We start from the raw sequence: 18003 nt of genomic DNA on the forward strand, positions 1-18003 counted from the left end.
GCCCTACCCGCTGTGCTATCGCTCCAGCCCTTTCTATTATGTAAGACTTAATATAGCACTTTAAAATTTCAAGCGAGATTACAGCAATTGCATACATTTAAAAACATGTACATCTTATAGCTAACCCAAACTTAAGTAAAACTACTTGAATCCCTTTCATCTTTCTTTCAAAAGTATGATAGGTATTTATTTACAAAATGTAAGGTTCATAACTGTATAAGGAACATAACTGTGCAAGGCATATAACTGAGACAGAAAGAAGTGTTTTATAATATTAAAGAATTACTACTTTGAGTAGAGTTTCTCTCCCCTCTTATTGCTAAGGCTCACCATTACTACTACTACTACTACTACTACTACTACTACTACTACTATTATTACTACCATAACAGTAACATTCACTAATACTACTAATAATAGAACTTCACTAATTATCTAAGGTATTAGAAGAATTCTCCCCTGGGACAATTATAAGTTCGATTTCTATAGCAAAAAATGCTATTTTATCACACTATGATAATTCTCTTTATTCATAATGAATCTGACAACCACCCTTTGTTAAAAACATCTAGATAGATAGAGGTATTGTCTAATATAATCATTTCGTAGCTTCAAGTGGAAGATTTTAATGTAGGACTGAAGCAATTGGGAAGGAGATTTTAAAATGTATCTCAGTATTAGCAATTAAGACATTTAGGACATTAAAGAGCATATAAGTTAAATATTAGTTAGGTACTTAATTTTGTTTTAGCAAAAAAATTATTTCATTTTGTTTTAAAAAACAAACTTAGGGTGCTGGCGTGATAGCACAGGGGGTAGGGCGTTTCCTTTGCACGCAGCCAATCCGGGTTCGATTCCCAGCATCCCATATGGTCCCCCAGCACCACCAGGAGTAATTCCTAAGTGCAGAGCCAGGAGTAACCCTTGTGTACCGCTAGGTGTAACCCCAAGAAAAGGATAAAAAAGAAAAAAAAACAAACTTAGAAACTTGACTATATATCACCAGGATGGCCCTATAAAGGTGTCTACACAAAAATTCCTAGAATTTATAAATATATTAGATGAAAAAGGTGATTTTACAGTTGTCATTTAAATTAAAAGGTAGTTCCCATCATTACTATCAGTTTAGGAATGAAAGAGGCTTACAGAGGTGAAATATTTCAGGTTACTTCCCAGTCAGAATCTCTCTGAGTACCTGAGTAAAGCTATTATTTATATTTTGTTCTAGTAAGGGGATGTTACTTACATAAAGCAAGCTTATTCCTAGCTCACTATGGTTAGTGATTACTCGTGATGGGACTCAGGGGACCACATGGGGTGGTGCTGGGTATCAAACCCAAGTTAGCATCATGCAAGGCAAGCATGCTACCCATTGTACTATCTCTTCAGCTCCTGAATTAATTTTAGTTATAGCTGTCTCCTTATGATTCATATTGATATGTACATAAAATGCAAACAATAAAATAAAGGTTGCTAAGTAAAATCATTAAAATGTTTCTAAAAGGGAGAAGCTATTTCCCCTTTTATAAAGAGAGAAAATCGTATTAAGAGTATGCATAACATACACAAATATACCCTTTCCAAAAATGATTAAATCAAAAACTTTTATTATAACTTTAAAAAACTGGGACTGGAGCAATAGCATAGTGGGTAGGGCGTTTGCCTTGCACACGGCTGACCTGGTTTGATTCCCAGCATCCCATACAGTCTCCTGAGTACCTCCAGGAGTAATTCCTAAGTGTAAAGCCAGGAGTAACCCCTGTGCATTGCCGGATGTGACCCAAAAAAGCAAAACAAAACAAAACAAAATTAATGGAAATCTATTAGCAGTTAATGAAGTGTTATTTGAAAAATAAGGATCATACAAGGATTATTTTCAGGATTCAGCGTAGGAGAAATTGGTGTTGGGCATAGTGTTGCAGGATCTAAAAAAATTAGAGGCTACCCAGTTAAATCTTATATGTCCCAAATAATATTTAGAAAATACTTATACATAAAAGTATTTATTTATTTATCTCAATTAAAATTTAATTGGTTATCCTGTGTTTATCTGGGAACCTGAGTTGAGGAAGAGAATTAAATGGACTCGGACTCAAACTCAGTTCTTGTGTGGTTTTGATTTTTTTTTTTAGAAACAGGTTAAAAGTACACAGAACAAAAAAGCTTTCCCAGCATATTTAAACTAGAAGATTGTTTAGTTTAAAGTAAATCTTTGGGGAAAGTTTTGAAAACTTAGACTCTACTTACATAAATAAATTGTTTTTATGTGATCATTAAATAAAAAACGTGTACCATTGTCATGGTTTTCAGATGACTTTATAAATATTTTTCTCTTTCTTTACCTTCAAAAATAAAACAATGAACCATGAATTACTTGGAAAACATGTAATCATATGTGAAAAGTTAAAAAATGAAACTTACTTTTACTACTTGCCCAGTACAAGTCATCAAAGTCACTACTTTTCAACACCTTAAACAGTTCATATAATAAAGTATCATCGATTTTTTTACTTGTACTTCAGATTTCAATATAAATGTTCAAAGTCAGATAAAGAATAAACACCATTTTATCTTAGAACCCAGACAGACCCTAGTAATTCAATTTATTTCTTTTGTTGTTATGTACTATGTCAATCCAGATTTCCTTTCTGTACAGTATAGTTTTTTTTTTCCATCAGAGATATATGCGCAGGAGATAAGAGGAAGCAAAACTGGAAGAAATCAAAGAGTGGGCCCCTAGAGAATATCTGAACTTTTGGGTGGGGGAGGTGAAGGAATCAGTGAAAGAAGGGAAAACCAGGACAAACAGAGAGAGGAGTCACAGGAATTGCAGAGGCCAGCAATGAAAGACTTCCTAAGAGAGCGTTCAGTTGATCACATACCTCAGAGGAAGCAAATTCAAAGAGGTAGTGAGGAAGGCCTCTGAGTTTGCTTTGTATTTTTTTTTAACTTGGGTTTTTTTAGATTCTTTTTTAAATTGAGTCACAGTGAGATACACGGTTACAAAGTTGTTCATGATTGGATTTTAAACATATGAGGTACAATGTACATTATAGTTAATGAGACATTACAAATGTATGCTTAATGAATACTATATATTTGTATGTAATATATGTGTATCATGCATAGCTTAAACATGACCTCCTTCCTCCTAAACTAAAAGTAAGTTGAAACTTCATATGGGAAAACCAAAATTATTTCTATTTTTTAAACAATTTACACTAAATTTAAGTTTTTTCCTGGAGAAAATTTTGGTTTCATAAAAGTTGAAGCAGAAAATTCTGAGATTATTCCCATCTCAGAGTGATGCTGGATCACAGTCTCTTTACTGGTTGTTTCCTGGGTAGAATCCCTGATTCCTGCATCTTCCCCAAACCTGAGACCCTGAAAGTCCCATGCTAGGAACAAGTAACTTTCTTTGGAGAGCAGACTAGTTAAGAGCACAGCACTGTGGTATTGGTACAACTATTTGTGGTTTAGGTTCCACCCAAAACTACTCAAATAACTAAGTAGAGGAGCCCAGAACATTTTTAAAAAATAAAAAAAAATAAGATTTTTTTTATGAAGCTACTTTTTTAATAAAAAAATAAGATTCTTTAAGCAGTTCAGATATACTGTTTTGGTTAGGAATATTATATTACCTAGTCAGACGACTCAAATCATGTTATGTTATTAGGGCTGCACAGGATGTGCATCTACCCTTAGGTTAATTGTCTCCCCTCAAAGTAAACAAAAAATGTTACAGGGTTGAATACATTATGTTTTGGGTGCTATTTCAGACTTCATTCTCTTAAATTGCCCAACTTTCATTTACGATTCCCGCTGAGGCCATGGCAAAGTCCCTCTAATGTATAAACCACACAGAAAATATTTATCAGCTTCAATATTTCAGGAGACAAAAGAAAATAAAAAATGGAGGAGGAGAGATGAATATACAGCATTCCCTTAAATACAAGGTCATAAACTTTATTCAAGCACAAGTGCCTTTTTTCTGGTATAGTATATTAGGGATTCAGAAAAAAAAAGGATGTGTTTTAATCCATTACAAATATAAAAACTGGAGATTAAGGAACAATTTCTCTTCCTAAATTCACCAGTGAATTGTGACAGAGTAAATTTTTGATCACTCAGTGTTTATATTATCACATTCTCAAATGGAGAAAATATTTTCTTGATATTAAGTAATGCAATCATTACATTACATTACAAATACTGTATATTAAAAAAGATATTTTAAATTAGTGCAGACAACGTTTTTAATCTTACCTGCTTCATATATTCACAACTTGCAGTCTCTCTGGTTCAACCCCCGCTACCTCATGCCAGAGTCAGTTAAGAAAGAATTCCCTAACTAGATACATAATAATATAAAAAACAATAAAATAAATTATATAGGAAATACTCCAATGATCTCTATTATCAGACAGTTCCATATTGTATATCCATGTCACATCAAAATATAGAAAAGCATAGGCGTCAAGGAAGACAGGTTGTGATAAATGATAGCACATTCTATAACTAGACTTATGTGAAAATGCAGTTCCTCTTACTGGAGTCACCCTACACCAGGCCCCTAAAAGAGATGACATAAATAAATCCTGTTTGATGGTATGTCAAATTTTTTGAAGATAAAGGAATACAAGCATTGTCATTTGCCTGAATAAGTACAAATTAAAAACTGTCAAAATTTGTAGTGAGTTTTTCAGAAAAGGAAAAAAAAATTAAGGTCTCTCAGAATTGCTTTTAAAAATAAGAACATGAGCTTTATATATTGTTAAATTCTTTTTACTGAGTTGGGAGCTGGGAATCACAGAGATACTAAATTTTTTTCAGTAACTCTTAATGCTGATCCTGCCATTTCCTTCCAAACTCAGAAAAGTTTTTTACTTACCCAGTTTATTATAAAACACAGGTTTTTCATTTTTTTATGATAAATACTCAAAAACTATTAGCTATTAGAGCATTTTAATGATAAGTAAACTACATTATAATGTAAAATGTCAGACTACTTTATTGAAAATTAGTACGCATATATAATATTACATTCACCAAGCAGAGTTCAATTCTATCCTTTATCATAATTGTTTCTTGTGTCATGAATTTATCCACTACTTCATCCCCTTCTCCTCTGCAAACCATTAATAAGTCTTATCCAAAAATTCGTGTTTTTTTAAAATTCATGTTAGTTTTTTATATACCACATGTCAGTGCAATCAGAGAGTATATTTCTCTGACTTGTTTCATGAAGCATAATAACGTCTCTGTTCATGTTATCACAAATGTCAGTCAAACAGCATTTCACTTTCTTTATAGTCAAATAGTATACCATTATCTATCTATCTATCTATCTATCTATTTCCATGCATGTACACTACATCTTACTTATCCATACTTAGCTGATGACCACTTAGGCTCTTCACAGTTTCCATTGAAAATATTTTTAAAATAAATATAAGATTGTACATATCTTTTTAAATTAGAGCTTTATATTTTTCATAAAAAATATCCAGAGTGAGATAACTGGCATATGGAATTTATATTTTTAGTTTTTTGAGGTATTTTGATACCGTTTTCCATAATGACCACACCAATTTAAATTCTGCCCAACTTTTCTCCAAAACTTTTCCAAGATGTATTTATCATGTTTTGGTTAATAGTTTTTCCCACAGATATAAGGTGGTATTTCTTGATTTCTTGTTTTCATTTGTATTTTCCTAATAAAAGATGAGAAACATTTTTTCATATGTCTATTGCATATCTTCTTTGGAGACATGTTTATTCATATCCTATGCCCATTTTATGATTGAAACCTGATCTTCTCTTAATAACGTAGTTACATAGTGCACTGATACTGTCATAAAATGAATGCTGAACTTTCCAAGTTCTTTAGCAATACTTCACTGATAAAATAGTCATGAAGACTACTTTGTGACATCTAACAAAACATAAGGAATCATTCTCAATTAAAAAACTCATCTAAAATATTTATAGTAGCTTGATATGCAAATATACACAGTATATTATTCATAATAAAGAGAATAAACTACCCAAATGTCTACCACCTGGTGTGGCTAAACAAAACGTGACATATTCACATGATAGAATATTACTCAGCTTAAAAAATGGTATACTGATACAAAATGAATGATCTTAAAAATATGCGAAATGAAACTAGTTATGAAAGACCAAAAGTTCTATGAGTCCATTATATGATATATCCATAATAGACTTTGTGTGGGTTAAGGTTATGATAAGTGTTCATGGGTGTGAAGATTCTTGTTAGAGTAATGAAAATGTTCTAAAATTAACTGTGGTGATGACTGCATAACTATTAACATACTTTAAAACAAGTGAATCATACATTTAAAATGGTATATGAAGTATTATCCAATAAGGATGTTAATTTTTAAAAAGTTAAAAGCACATAGAAACAAAATTTTCCAGATATTTTGTAAGGGTTTAATGAAACCTGAAGTTATATCTACAGTTGCATTGGGGTCCAAAACTCAAGTTCACTAAATATATAAAAACAAGAATCATCATCTCATTTTATTTGTTTTACATACAGGTTTTATTTTAGCATTCTTCATAACTGTGCTTCCTAGTTTTAAATATCTCTATTTCATTTACTAGATTGCATCACTTCAAGTTTTTAACATCGATTAAGTAAAATTTAGTAACATAATTTTAAAATATAAGTTTAAAAAGAATCTTTAACACTTGTCTATTAATTTTAAAATAAAGTTGGATTAAAAAATGTAAAAGGTCTAATTTCTTCCCTGAAGAAACTTAAAATCTAGTATGTAAAGAGATGAACAAGTTACTATATAAAATGGGACGTGAATTCTGTATTTGAAAGGTTAGGGAAGAGTTTTGAGGAGGAATGAATAAAGGAAAGCTTCATGGTAGAGGTATAGTTAGTGCTGGATTTGACCTTGAAGAATAAGCAGGATTTGAACGTGCAGAAAACTAAAGAGAATTTCATATTAGGGAAGAAGCAGGAATGTTTCAAAACAGTTCCTAGGAAACATCAAGAGGGACCTGATATAAAATAAGGATCATATACTTTATTATTAGGTAGCCTGGGAAAAAACAAAGAAGGCTGTTGAGGAAGGCAGTTACTCATCAAAGTAGAATGTTAAAAAGATTGATTTTGCTGTAGTGTGTGGGTACATGTGGAAGAGGAAAAAACTGGAGGCAAGGAAACAAATCAGAAGCCTATTACAATAGTTTGAAGAAAAAGTTACTAGAGTTTCACTTAGGGAGTGGCATCCTGACTCAGTGGCCATTTTAAAAGATAAATAATCCACTGAAAAACACGTTTTGGCATGCAGTAGTTATTCATTTAAGGATAATCTGTAAAGAAAGCCATTGTAGTTCACTCATCGGTGAGCTATTTCCTAGAGGAACTCCAACTACAACATGAATTTAGAGTTCCTTAAAATAACATTTTAACAAAGTTTTGGCCATATAAGTTTACTAGACTCGGATAGGCAGCAATGGTGCCTCCATTTACTATAGTGGGAGCATTTTAAATTCTGGAAGTTTACATTAAAATATTCTGATGAAAGTTGGAAGATTGATTAGCTTCCACGTGGCCGAGTGAAACCGAACTCCAAGACAAAAGATCCCTGTCAATATGACAAATTTTCTACTAGCAAAAACTAAAGGGGCAAGATGACTGTTGAGCACAATAAAATTTCCTTGTAATTACTTATATTCCATTTCTATGTAAGCCTGTGGTGATTGGAAGAACAGCATAAATCTGGGGAGTGTCGATTTTTAGGCTATAAAATTTACCACTTGGACAGAAATACCGCAGATTACATGGGCGAATTTATCTTCTTGGGAAAGCCGAGGATTAGTGCTAGCGTAGAAGACAGAGGAAGACAGAGGGTAACAGAAAAGCATCCGCCTTCTTACACAAAGCGATGTTAAACGCAGGAACTAAGGAAGAGGGTTGGAGCTCAGTATCATATGACATCCCCCTCCTTTTTGGAAAAAAAAAAAAGGCGGAGAGGCTGTATGAGCTCTTGGCACCGGTTTCCCAAGATCAAGCACACTACACCCATTAGTTCTTTAACTTCCTATCCCAGGCAACTCCTAAGAGACCCTCCACCTCCCTTTTCCCTCCTGTTCTCTGCTCACTTGTCCCGGATGATGGTCTGCAGCTCCCGGATCTGATCATTCATAGGCAGCAGTTTAAGCTGCGTCCCGATCTGCTGAGAGAGTTCACAGTCACCTAAGAGGGAGTATCTGACTGGTGCGTCATAACTGCTACTGCCGCCGTTGCTCTCAGAGTTGAGATTCTTGCCACTGCAGGCCTCAGGGTCCCGCTTGTCCGGTAGGCTAGAATGGGCGTGCCCGGTTAGGAGAGCCGATTTGGTTACGGAGGCGCTGTTTCCCCCAGCATGGTCCGGGATTAGGTCGCCAGGTCGCGGCAGCTCGAGGCTTGGAGTTGAAACAGATTTCACTTGCTGGTTGTGACAGGGCATGGAGTCTGTACACCGTAACTCCGTGGCCATACACCGAGTTCCGGGTTTAACCCGCGCTACCAACGCCTAAGGATAAAGGAGAGAGGGGCCAATGCTCAAGTGCGCTCTCTAAAAGGCCCCCCCGCCTCCTCGGAACTGCTAACCCCCGCCGCCCTCTCACCCCTAGGCCTCCCTGGTTTCATTTCTCAGCCCCGCCTACTACAGTCATACTGCTTTTCCAGACGCTCTATTGGCTTCTCTTCTTGCCACTCGGCAGAGCACTACTCATTAACCCTTTGAGTCACTTCTGCTATGTGGGTTCCCACAACTAGCCGGACATATGGGGAGAGGCTAGGGATGCTCGGTTGATATTCTTCTGGGAGCTCCAAGATATTCTGTATTGAGAAATTTGGGTGAGTGGTAGAAGCAGGATAAAGCTAGAGATGGGGTGTGATTAAATGTGATAAATACCTAGCAGGCCTCTTAAGAGCCTGCCCTCTACTAGACTGCTCTACAAACTAAAGCTTCTCAAAAGTGCTTGACTACCAGAGCTTTCCTTTATTGATTGCCCTATATCATACAGTTACGCTGGGGGTCCTAATACCTTTCAGATCCATTACCTTATTCTTTTTTGAAGTTTTGGAAAAACATATTTTGTTTGCTTAGTGTACAGACTCAGTATAGAGGCCTAAGATAGCAGTGTCCATGGCAGTATTTTTCAGCATCACTCTGTATGTGAACGACTGTAGAGCTTCTTAAAATGAGGATTCTTGTGCCCTTCCTTAAAAAGTCTAATTCATTAGAGCTGAGCTTGAATCTAAGAATCTTTATTTTTAACAAGCAACCCAGCTGCTATGCTTTTAAAAAATAGTTCTCTTTGCGCATACAGGCTCCCTTTGTGTAGTGTCATAACCTGGAATTCAGAAACCTGCTTATTCTGAGCACACACACAAAAAGACTGAGCAACAACTAACAAGCTTCTCCCCTTTTCTGCACTTGACTTATCCCATTAATAGGTGAAATGCATTAACTAGTTGACCGCTAAATACTCTTCTGATTTTGACATCCTGTAATTCTGTTTTGTCTTTTAAAGAGACAGTACTTAAAATTCCTTTTTCCACACAGGAACAAAACAAAAGCTAAGCAGGGATTCTGAGAAGTATGAGTGATAGATAATAGGAATATTCAGGCCTTATTTGGATAATGAGATTTCATTTGGCCCTCTATTTTCTGCTTTTGTTTGTTGATCTTGTATTGGTAATAATAGAATTTCTATCCCTCCTCCCAATTTCTCGGCATTGTGCTTGTACCTCTAGGTCAGTACATTTTAGCTGCAATTACAGATTTTAAATTCAATCAGATGATAAGAGTTGCAATGCAGACAATAACTGTAGTTCCACCCACTTTAGAGAGTCTGTGCATCCTTTCACCCAGCAGAGAATGTTATTTAGAGTCTGTGTTTTCTAAAGTCAGTATTATTCCCGACCTGGGAGGGTGCTTATACAATCCAGGGGTGTCATTAGCCTCAGGTGCAATTGAGGGGCACTATCTGTTTGATTAAAGGAAGTATGTGAACAACTCTGTATATTTCCTAAGGGGAAAGTAGGGAGATGCTGAGGGTTTTTTTTCTAAAAGGAAATAGTAGATGAAGTAAGTTTGGGGACCTCTTGAAGGATGAATCTAACTTGATGTGGGCAGGAACTATTAAATTACTACTTTGCCCAAGAATTCTCTAGAGGAATACATGGAAATGTAGTATGAATGATTATCAGTAATTAAATGCAGTAATGAATTCTAAATGATGTGGTGTGACATCCCAGGACCAAAACTGAACTGTAGTTATTTTTGTCTAGTGTCTCATCAGGCAGTCACCATGTTCTCAATGCCAAAGAACATGAATTAGAAAGTACAACTGCAAATGTGTCTGGTGTTTTCACTCCTGTAGAAAACACCTATATTAATCAATTGCCATAAGAGAATGTACTTATTTAGTCAGATTAATTAAGATGCTATTAAATGCAAAACTTAATGATGATCAATCATAATAACACCTTACACTTATTGGTTTATCATTTACAAACAAATTCTATAGAGGCCATAGAGATAGTGCAGTGGGAAAGGCACTTGCCTTGCATGCAACTGACCCAGGTTCAATCTCAGCATACCTATGGTACCCCAAGACAGCCAGAAATGATCCTTATCACAGAGCAAGGAGTAAGCCCTGAGCACTACCAGGTGTGCCCCCCCCCCAAAAACAAACCAAAAGATTTTATACTTTGTCTCTTAAACCTACCCCAAAATTTGAGAATTACCATTCCTCCGTTATTCGTATAATTCTTCCTAAGGGACTTGCCCGAGGCCACACATCCAAAAAAGGGGAGTTAAACCAATAGAGGATCTCCAGACTTTTAACCCAGTCTTCTTCATACACACCCACAAATTCATGAAATCATTTATCTAAATACTGGTTGAGTCTTTATATATTTGCCAAGACTGTTGTTTGGTGCAAAAACAGATGCGAAAATGGGAGAATTTCATGATCATGAAGAATGGATTTTATTAAATTATAGTTGGGTTACAGCATGGTTACAATATTGTTAATATTCATAGTTTTGATGGACACAATTATAGCAACTCACCATCACCAGTATGCCTAAGACTTTGTACTACTGTCTTTAGGTTACTTCTAGTCCACCTTTTCATTCTCTCTTTTTGTTTATTTGTTTGTTTTCTTTCATATGGCTGTGTGTTCCAACCAAGAAGTAGAAAACAAAGCTAAACTCTATTTTGTCAATCAGTTCGTAGAAATCAACAGGTTTAGTTTTCTTGTTTCCCACTTCTTGAAGAAGGTGCAGAACCAGATAAAAGTTGGAAGAACCTCTTGTAACAGTTAAGATGACTGTAAACTTCATTTTCAGTTTAAAGCACTAAAATTCTATGTGATTCCTAAAGTTGTAGGAAGCAGCATTTACTGAGAAATCTATCACATTCATCTACATAACAACTTTACAAAATACTTATTCTTTTTACTTATCGTTGGTTTAAAATAGCATAGGATTTCAGGGGTATAGCTTCCACAGCTCTATTTGTATATAATACTCAGCACAGCCACCACCAAATCTTCAGCATCAATTCAGTACCAGAATGACACCTCTCCCTTTCCTTCCTAGTGCCTTTCTTCTTCCTTTAAGTAACCATTATAGCTTTCAAAGCCTGAGAGTTTTGTTGGTTTTGAACAATTCGTGTACTTCAGTAATTCATATTACACATATAGTGAAACTATCCAATAATAGGTGAACTATCTTTCACCTATTATTTACCTTCACTATCACTATCACTATCCTCCTATTGTTCATCAATTTGCTCGAGCAGGCCCCTCTATCATGAGACTTGTTACTGTGTTTGGCATATCCAATACGTCACAGGTAGCTTGCCAGGCTCTGCCATGCAGGAGAGATACTCTCGGTAGCTTGCCAGGCTCTCCGAGAGGGGCAGAGGAATCGAACTCGGGTCAGCCATGTTGGCTGCGTGCAAGGTAGATGCCCTACCCGCTATACTATCGCTCCAGCCCATTATTTACCTTAGTTTAGCATAATCACCTCAGTGCCCATTCATTTAATCCCCAAAGTCATGATTTTACCTTTTAATATGATAGCCTCAGTATATAAACCACAGCTTCTTTATCTTGCTATCTATCTATAAACACATCAGTTGATTGTATGTTTTGCCTATTATAAATAATATTTCTATGAACATAGAGGTGAAAATATCTGTTGTTACTGTTTTTTATCCCCCGAAGGAACATGGGTGGGAGAGCAGTTCCTGTGATACTTATTTGTACTGTCCTGATGAGTCAGTGCTCCAGTATGGCAATCCCAAGCTCAAATATAGCATAGCTGGGGGCCAGCAGGGCTACACCTGGCAGTGTTTGGAGGCCATGCGGTACTGCAGATCAGATTCATGCAAAGCATGCTCCCCTGTCCTTTGAACTATCTATCCAGTCCTACAAATATCTTTTTGAGTTGATTTTTTTCTTATCCCTTAGATAAATGCTGAGAAATTGTACTGCTGGATGACATGGAATTTTCAGTTTTGATTTTAGAAAGACTCTCTGTTTCTTATAAAGTGGAAACCATCTTACTTTCCAACCAAAATCATGCTAGAGTTCTTTTCTCTTCATATCCTTAAAGTACTTGTTATCCCCAACATTTTTATATAAGCCATACTCACAAGTGTGAGGTGATATATCACTTGTTTCGATTTACATTTTCAAAATAATAATTGATGATGAACAGTTTTATGTGTCTATGATCCATACATTACATGTTTTTGAGAAGTATCAAGTATTTTGTCCCCTTCTTAATTGTGATGATTGCTGTTTTGTTGTTGTTATCAATAACAACAACATTGTTTACTTGTTGTTGATGTGCAAAAATCCTCTCAAAGTTTCTAGGTTGACTTTTTGTTTTTATGGTTATTTTTCTGAATAAAATCTTTTAAACTTTGGGGCCAGATAGACAGTACAGGGGTTAAGGTGTTTTCCTTACATGAAGAAAACCAAATTTTGATCCCTGGCACCACATATGGTCCCCTAAGCACTGCCAGGAGTGATCACGGAGCACCAGAAACCCTGAATACATCTAGGTGTGGCCCCAAAACAAAATAAACAGAAAAGGTTTTAAATTTTATCTAGTCCTAGTTGTTTACTCTTGGCCCAATCTCCTGCCCCCTCACCAGGCTGTCTTCACCGGGGCCCCTGGGAGGGGGGCGGGTTGAGTTTCCCTCCCTGCCCCAAGCAGAACCCTGACGGCCGAAAACCTCCAGAACCCAGCCACAGCCATACTCTAGTCCATTCAAGTTTCTAGTCCACTCAAGTCTCTAGTCCACACGCTCAGACGAGCCTCACACATGAAGGAACTTGTAGAGGAACGCAAGTATGCAGGACCCATGACTGAGATCACCAAGCCTTCTCGGATGGGGACTGGGCCTCCTCTAACCAGATTCCCCATTTTCCAGTAGCTTGGCAGTCACACCTACAAACTGCGCCCAGCACCATGTAACCTCATCAACAGCCAAGATCCAGAGACTATAAAACAAAGCTCCTGGAAGAGAATCTCCAGAACGCAGAATCTCCTGCCCCACACTAGCTGTCTTCACCCGAGTAAAACAGTATTTTACTGTTTTAAAACTAATACGCCCGGAGTGATAGCACAGCGGTAGGGCGTTTGCCTTGCACACAACCAACATGGCCAACCCGAGTTTGATTCCTCCGCCCCTCTTGGAGAGCCTGGCAAGCTACCGAGAGTATCTCGCCCGCACGGCAGAGCCTGGCAAGCTACCCATGACGTATTCGATATGCCAGACACAGTAACAACAAAGTCTCCAATGGAGACGTTACTGGGCCCGCTCGAGCAAATCGATGAACAACGGGAGGACAGTGAACAGTGAACAGTGAAAACTAATATTCAAGTCTCTAGTCCATTTTGAGTTGTTATATATGGTGCTAAATAGTGATCTGGTTTTATTATTTTGCATTTTTCTCTCCAGTTTCCCCAGGATCATTTGTTGAAGAGACTTTCTTCCCCATACGTGGTATGATTTTGGCTCCTTCTCCATAGACTTAGATGTCTATATATGTGTATGTGTGTTTATTTCCAGGCTTTCCATTCTATTTTATCCTGGCTCTGCACTCAGGAATCACTTCTTGTGGTGCTACAAAGACCATATGGGATTCAGAGGGTCACATGCAAGGCAAGTACCCTACCCACCATACTATCTCTCCAACACCATTACTAAATGCTTTCATATAAGCTATCTCATTCAACATTGTGAAGTCTATAATAACATAATGTACACTAGAATTTTAAGAGGCTATGAGTTATCCAAATGTTAAGAGTTATCATACGATTTTGTAAAATATCTGAAGCATTAGGAGTCCAGTGGTCAGTTTTCCTTGCTTCTTCCTAACTCAATGTAGCACTGCATTTTCTTTCAAAAAATAACAACTCCTTTGCCAGAGAACAAAGATCAAGTTCCAGGGCTGGACAGATAATAGAGTGGGTAGGACTACTTGCTTGCACATGTCTGACTTGGGTTCATTGGCACCCTACATCATCCTCTGAGCCCCTTCAGGAGTTTTGAGAACCAGGAGTAATCCTGAGTAATCCACACACCCACGTGTGACACAAAACCAAAAACAAACAATAAAGATCAATTTCCTTTATTTTGACATGTCTCTGTTAGACAATTTCAGACTTAGAGATTCTCATAAAGTTATCTTTATTTTCTACTCCCCTCTATCCTTCTTTTATTCCTTCTTGTGTTCTCAAAAATACTCCATAATAAATTTCCCACACACAAATCTCCAACTGGATTTTTAAAAACTGCCAAATGTAGGCAGAAAAATATAATTACTAATAACCTCACTATTAAAATCCTATGTATATAGAATGTCCAGACACCACACCAGGATACCTTCAGTGGGGCAACCCAGAAGGGGGCGGGTTAAGTTTCCCTCCCCTCCAACAGAGCCCCAGCAGCCGAAAACCTCCAGAACCCAACAGCCACCACCCTCATGGTTGCTCTCCACAGGCTTGGACAAGCCTCACCCATGAGTGATCTGAAGAAAAAACAAGGTATGCAGACCCGTGACTGAAATCTTCAACCTCTCTCAGAGCGGAAATGGGTCTCCTCCCCCATCTCCCAAATTTACCAGTAGCTTGACTGTCACACCCACAAACTGCCCCCTGTCACCATATAATCTCACCAAGGGCCATGATCCAGAGACTTAGAAATAAAGCTCCCCAAAAGAGCAAGATAGGCCTCACCCATGAGTGAGTCTGCTGTATAATTTTATTCTAAATTTTAGAATTACTGGAGCACGTGGCTGCATTCACAGCAACGTGACCTCTCATAGTCTACACCACAGATGTACCAAGCTTTGGAGGGCATGATTTGGGATTTGGGGGGTGGAAACATTCGAAATATGGTGGTGGGAAGGTGCAATGGTGGTGGGATTGGTATTTTAATATTTTTTCATTTCATTTCAGATCCTCCAAATTCCAGTAGGCGGGGGTCACACCCACCACCTGGCCCCCTGGCGCCGTGTAATCCCATCAGCGGCCAAGACTCAGAGACTATAAAATCCAGATCCCGGACGAGAGCAGTGCAGTCTCTGCCCCCGCGCCTCGGTGTTCCTTCCCGGAGTCCCTTGGAGGGGAGCGGGTTGAGCTTTCCTCCCCGCCCCGGCCAGGGCTACGGCAGCCGGAGACCTCCAGGACCAGCCACCACCATGCTGAGACCACTCTCCGCACACCTGAAGGTACTGGCAGAGGGACAAAGCCACGCGGGTTCCGGGGCCGAGACCTCCAAGCCTACTCGAATTGGAGTCGAGCATCTTCCACCCAGATCCTCCAAATTCCAGTAGGCGGGGGTCACACCCACCACCTGGCCCCCTGGCGCCGTGTAATCCCATCAGCGGCCAAGACTCAGAGACTATAAAATCCAGATCCCGGACGAGAGCAGTGCAGTCTCTGCCCCCGCGCCTCGGTGTTCCTTCCCGGAGTCCCTTGGAGGGGAGCGGGTTGAGCTTTCCTCCCCGCCCCGGCCAGGGCTACGGCAGCCGGAGACCTCCAGGACCAGCCACCACCATGCTGAGACCACTCTCCGCACACCTGAAGGTACTGGCAGAGGGACAAAGCCACGCGGGTTCCGGGGCCGAGACCTCCAAGCCTACTCGAATTGGAGTCGAGCATCTTCCACCCAGATCCTCCAAATTCCAGTAGGCGGGGGTCACACCCACCACCTGGCCCCCTGGCGCCGTGTAATCCCATCAGCGGCCAAGACTCAGAGACTATAAAATCCAGATCCCGGACGAGAGCAGTGCAGTCTCTGGCCCCGCGCCTCGGTGTTCCTTCCCGGAGTCCCTTGGAGGGGAGCGGGTTGAGCTTTCCTCCCCGCCCCGGCCAGGGCTACGGCAGCCGGAGACCTCCAGGACCAGCCACCACCATGCTGAGACCACTCTCCGCACACCTGAAGGTACTGGCAGAGGGACAAAGCCACGCGGGTTCCGGGGCCGAGACCTCCAAGCCTACTCGAATTGGAGTCGAGCATCTTCCACCCAGATCCTCCAAATTCCAGTAGGCGGGGGTCACACCCACCACCTGGCCCCCTGGCGCCGTGTAATCCCATCAGCGGCCAAGACTCAGAGACTATAAAATCCAGATCCCGGACGAGAACAGTGCAGTCTCTGCCCCCGCGCCTGGGTGTTCCTTCCCGGAGTCCCTTGGAGGGGAGCGGGTTGAGCTTTCCTCCCCGCCCCGACCAGGGCTCAGGCAGCCGAAGACCTCCAGGACCAGCCACCACCATGCTGAGACCACACTCCGCACACCTGAAGGTACTGGCAGAGGGACAAAGCCACGCGGGTTCCGGGGCCGAGACCTCCAAGCCTACTCGAATTGGAGTCGAGCATCTTCCACCCAGATCCTCCAAATTCCAGTAGGCGGGGGTCACACCCACCACCTGGCCCCCTGGCGCCGTGTAATCCCATCAGCGGCCAAGACTCAGAGACTATAAAATCCAGATCCCGGACGAGAACAGTGCAGTCTCTGCCCCCGCGCCTGGGTGTTCCTTCCCGGAGTCCCTTGGAGGGGAGCGGGTTGAGCTTTCCTCCCCGCCCCGACCAGGGCTCCGGCAGCCGAAGACCTCCAGGACCAGCCACCACCATGCTGAGACCACACTCCGCACACCTGAAGGTACTGGCAGAGGGACAAAGCCACGCGGGTTCCGGGGCCGAGACCTCCAAGCCTACTCGAATTGGAGTCGAGCATCTTCCACCCAGATCCTCCAAATTCCAGTAGGCGGGGGTCACACCCACCACCTGGCCCCCTGGCGCCGTGTAATCCCATCAGCGGCCAAGACTCAGAGACTATAAAATCCAGATCCCGGACGAGAGCAGTGCAGTCTCTGGCCCCGCGCCTCGGTGTTCCTTCCCGGAGTCCCTTGGAGGGGAGCGGGTTGAGCTTTCCTCCCCGCCCCGGCCAGGGCTACGGCAGCCGGAGACCTCCAGGACCAGCCACCACCATGCTGAGACCACTCTCCGCACACCTGAAGGTACTGGCAGAGGGACAAAGCCACGCGGGTTCCGGGGCCGAGACCTCCAAGCCTACTCGAATTGGAGTCGAGCATCTTCCACCCAGATCCTCCAAATTCCAGTAGGCGGGGGTCACACCCACCACCTGGCCCCCTGGCGCCGTGTAATCCCATCAGCGGCCAAGACTCAGAGACTATAAAATCCAGATCCCGGACGAGAACAGTGCAGTCTCTGCCCCCGCGCCTGGGTGTTCCTTCCCGGAGTCCCTTGGAGGGGAGCGGGTTGAGCTTTCCTCCCCGCCCCGACCAGGGCTCCGGCAGCCGAAGACCTCCAGGACCAGCCACCACCATGCTGAGACCACACTCCGCACACCTGAAGGTACTGGCAGAGGGACAAAGCCACGCGGGTTCCGGGGCCGAGACCTCCAAGCCTACTCGA

At 40.6% G+C, this 18003-nt stretch overlaps 1 protein-coding gene across 2 annotated transcripts in view; it reads right to left on the reverse strand.

Moving 5' to 3' along the window:
* Positions 1-8622, reverse strand: part of UPRT (uracil phosphoribosyltransferase homolog) — a 34568-nt gene extending 25946 nt beyond the window's left edge. For both annotated transcript variants that reach the window (XM_056130109.1, XM_056130108.1), the window contains exon 1: positions 8149-8622. In XM_056130109.1, the coding sequence (XP_055986084.1) occupies positions 8149-8525 (377 nt within the window). In that variant the 5' untranslated portion in view covers positions 8526-8622. The remainder of the gene's footprint in view (positions 1-8148) is intronic.
* Between the last annotated feature and the right edge of the window lie 9381 nt (positions 8623-18003).

This window comes from Sorex fumeus, unplaced genomic scaffold, assembly GCF_029834395.1.
Source record: "Sorex fumeus unplaced genomic scaffold, SorFum_2.1 ptg000073l, whole genome shotgun sequence".
NCBI lineage: Eukaryota > Metazoa > Chordata > Mammalia > Eulipotyphla > Soricidae > Sorex > Sorex fumeus.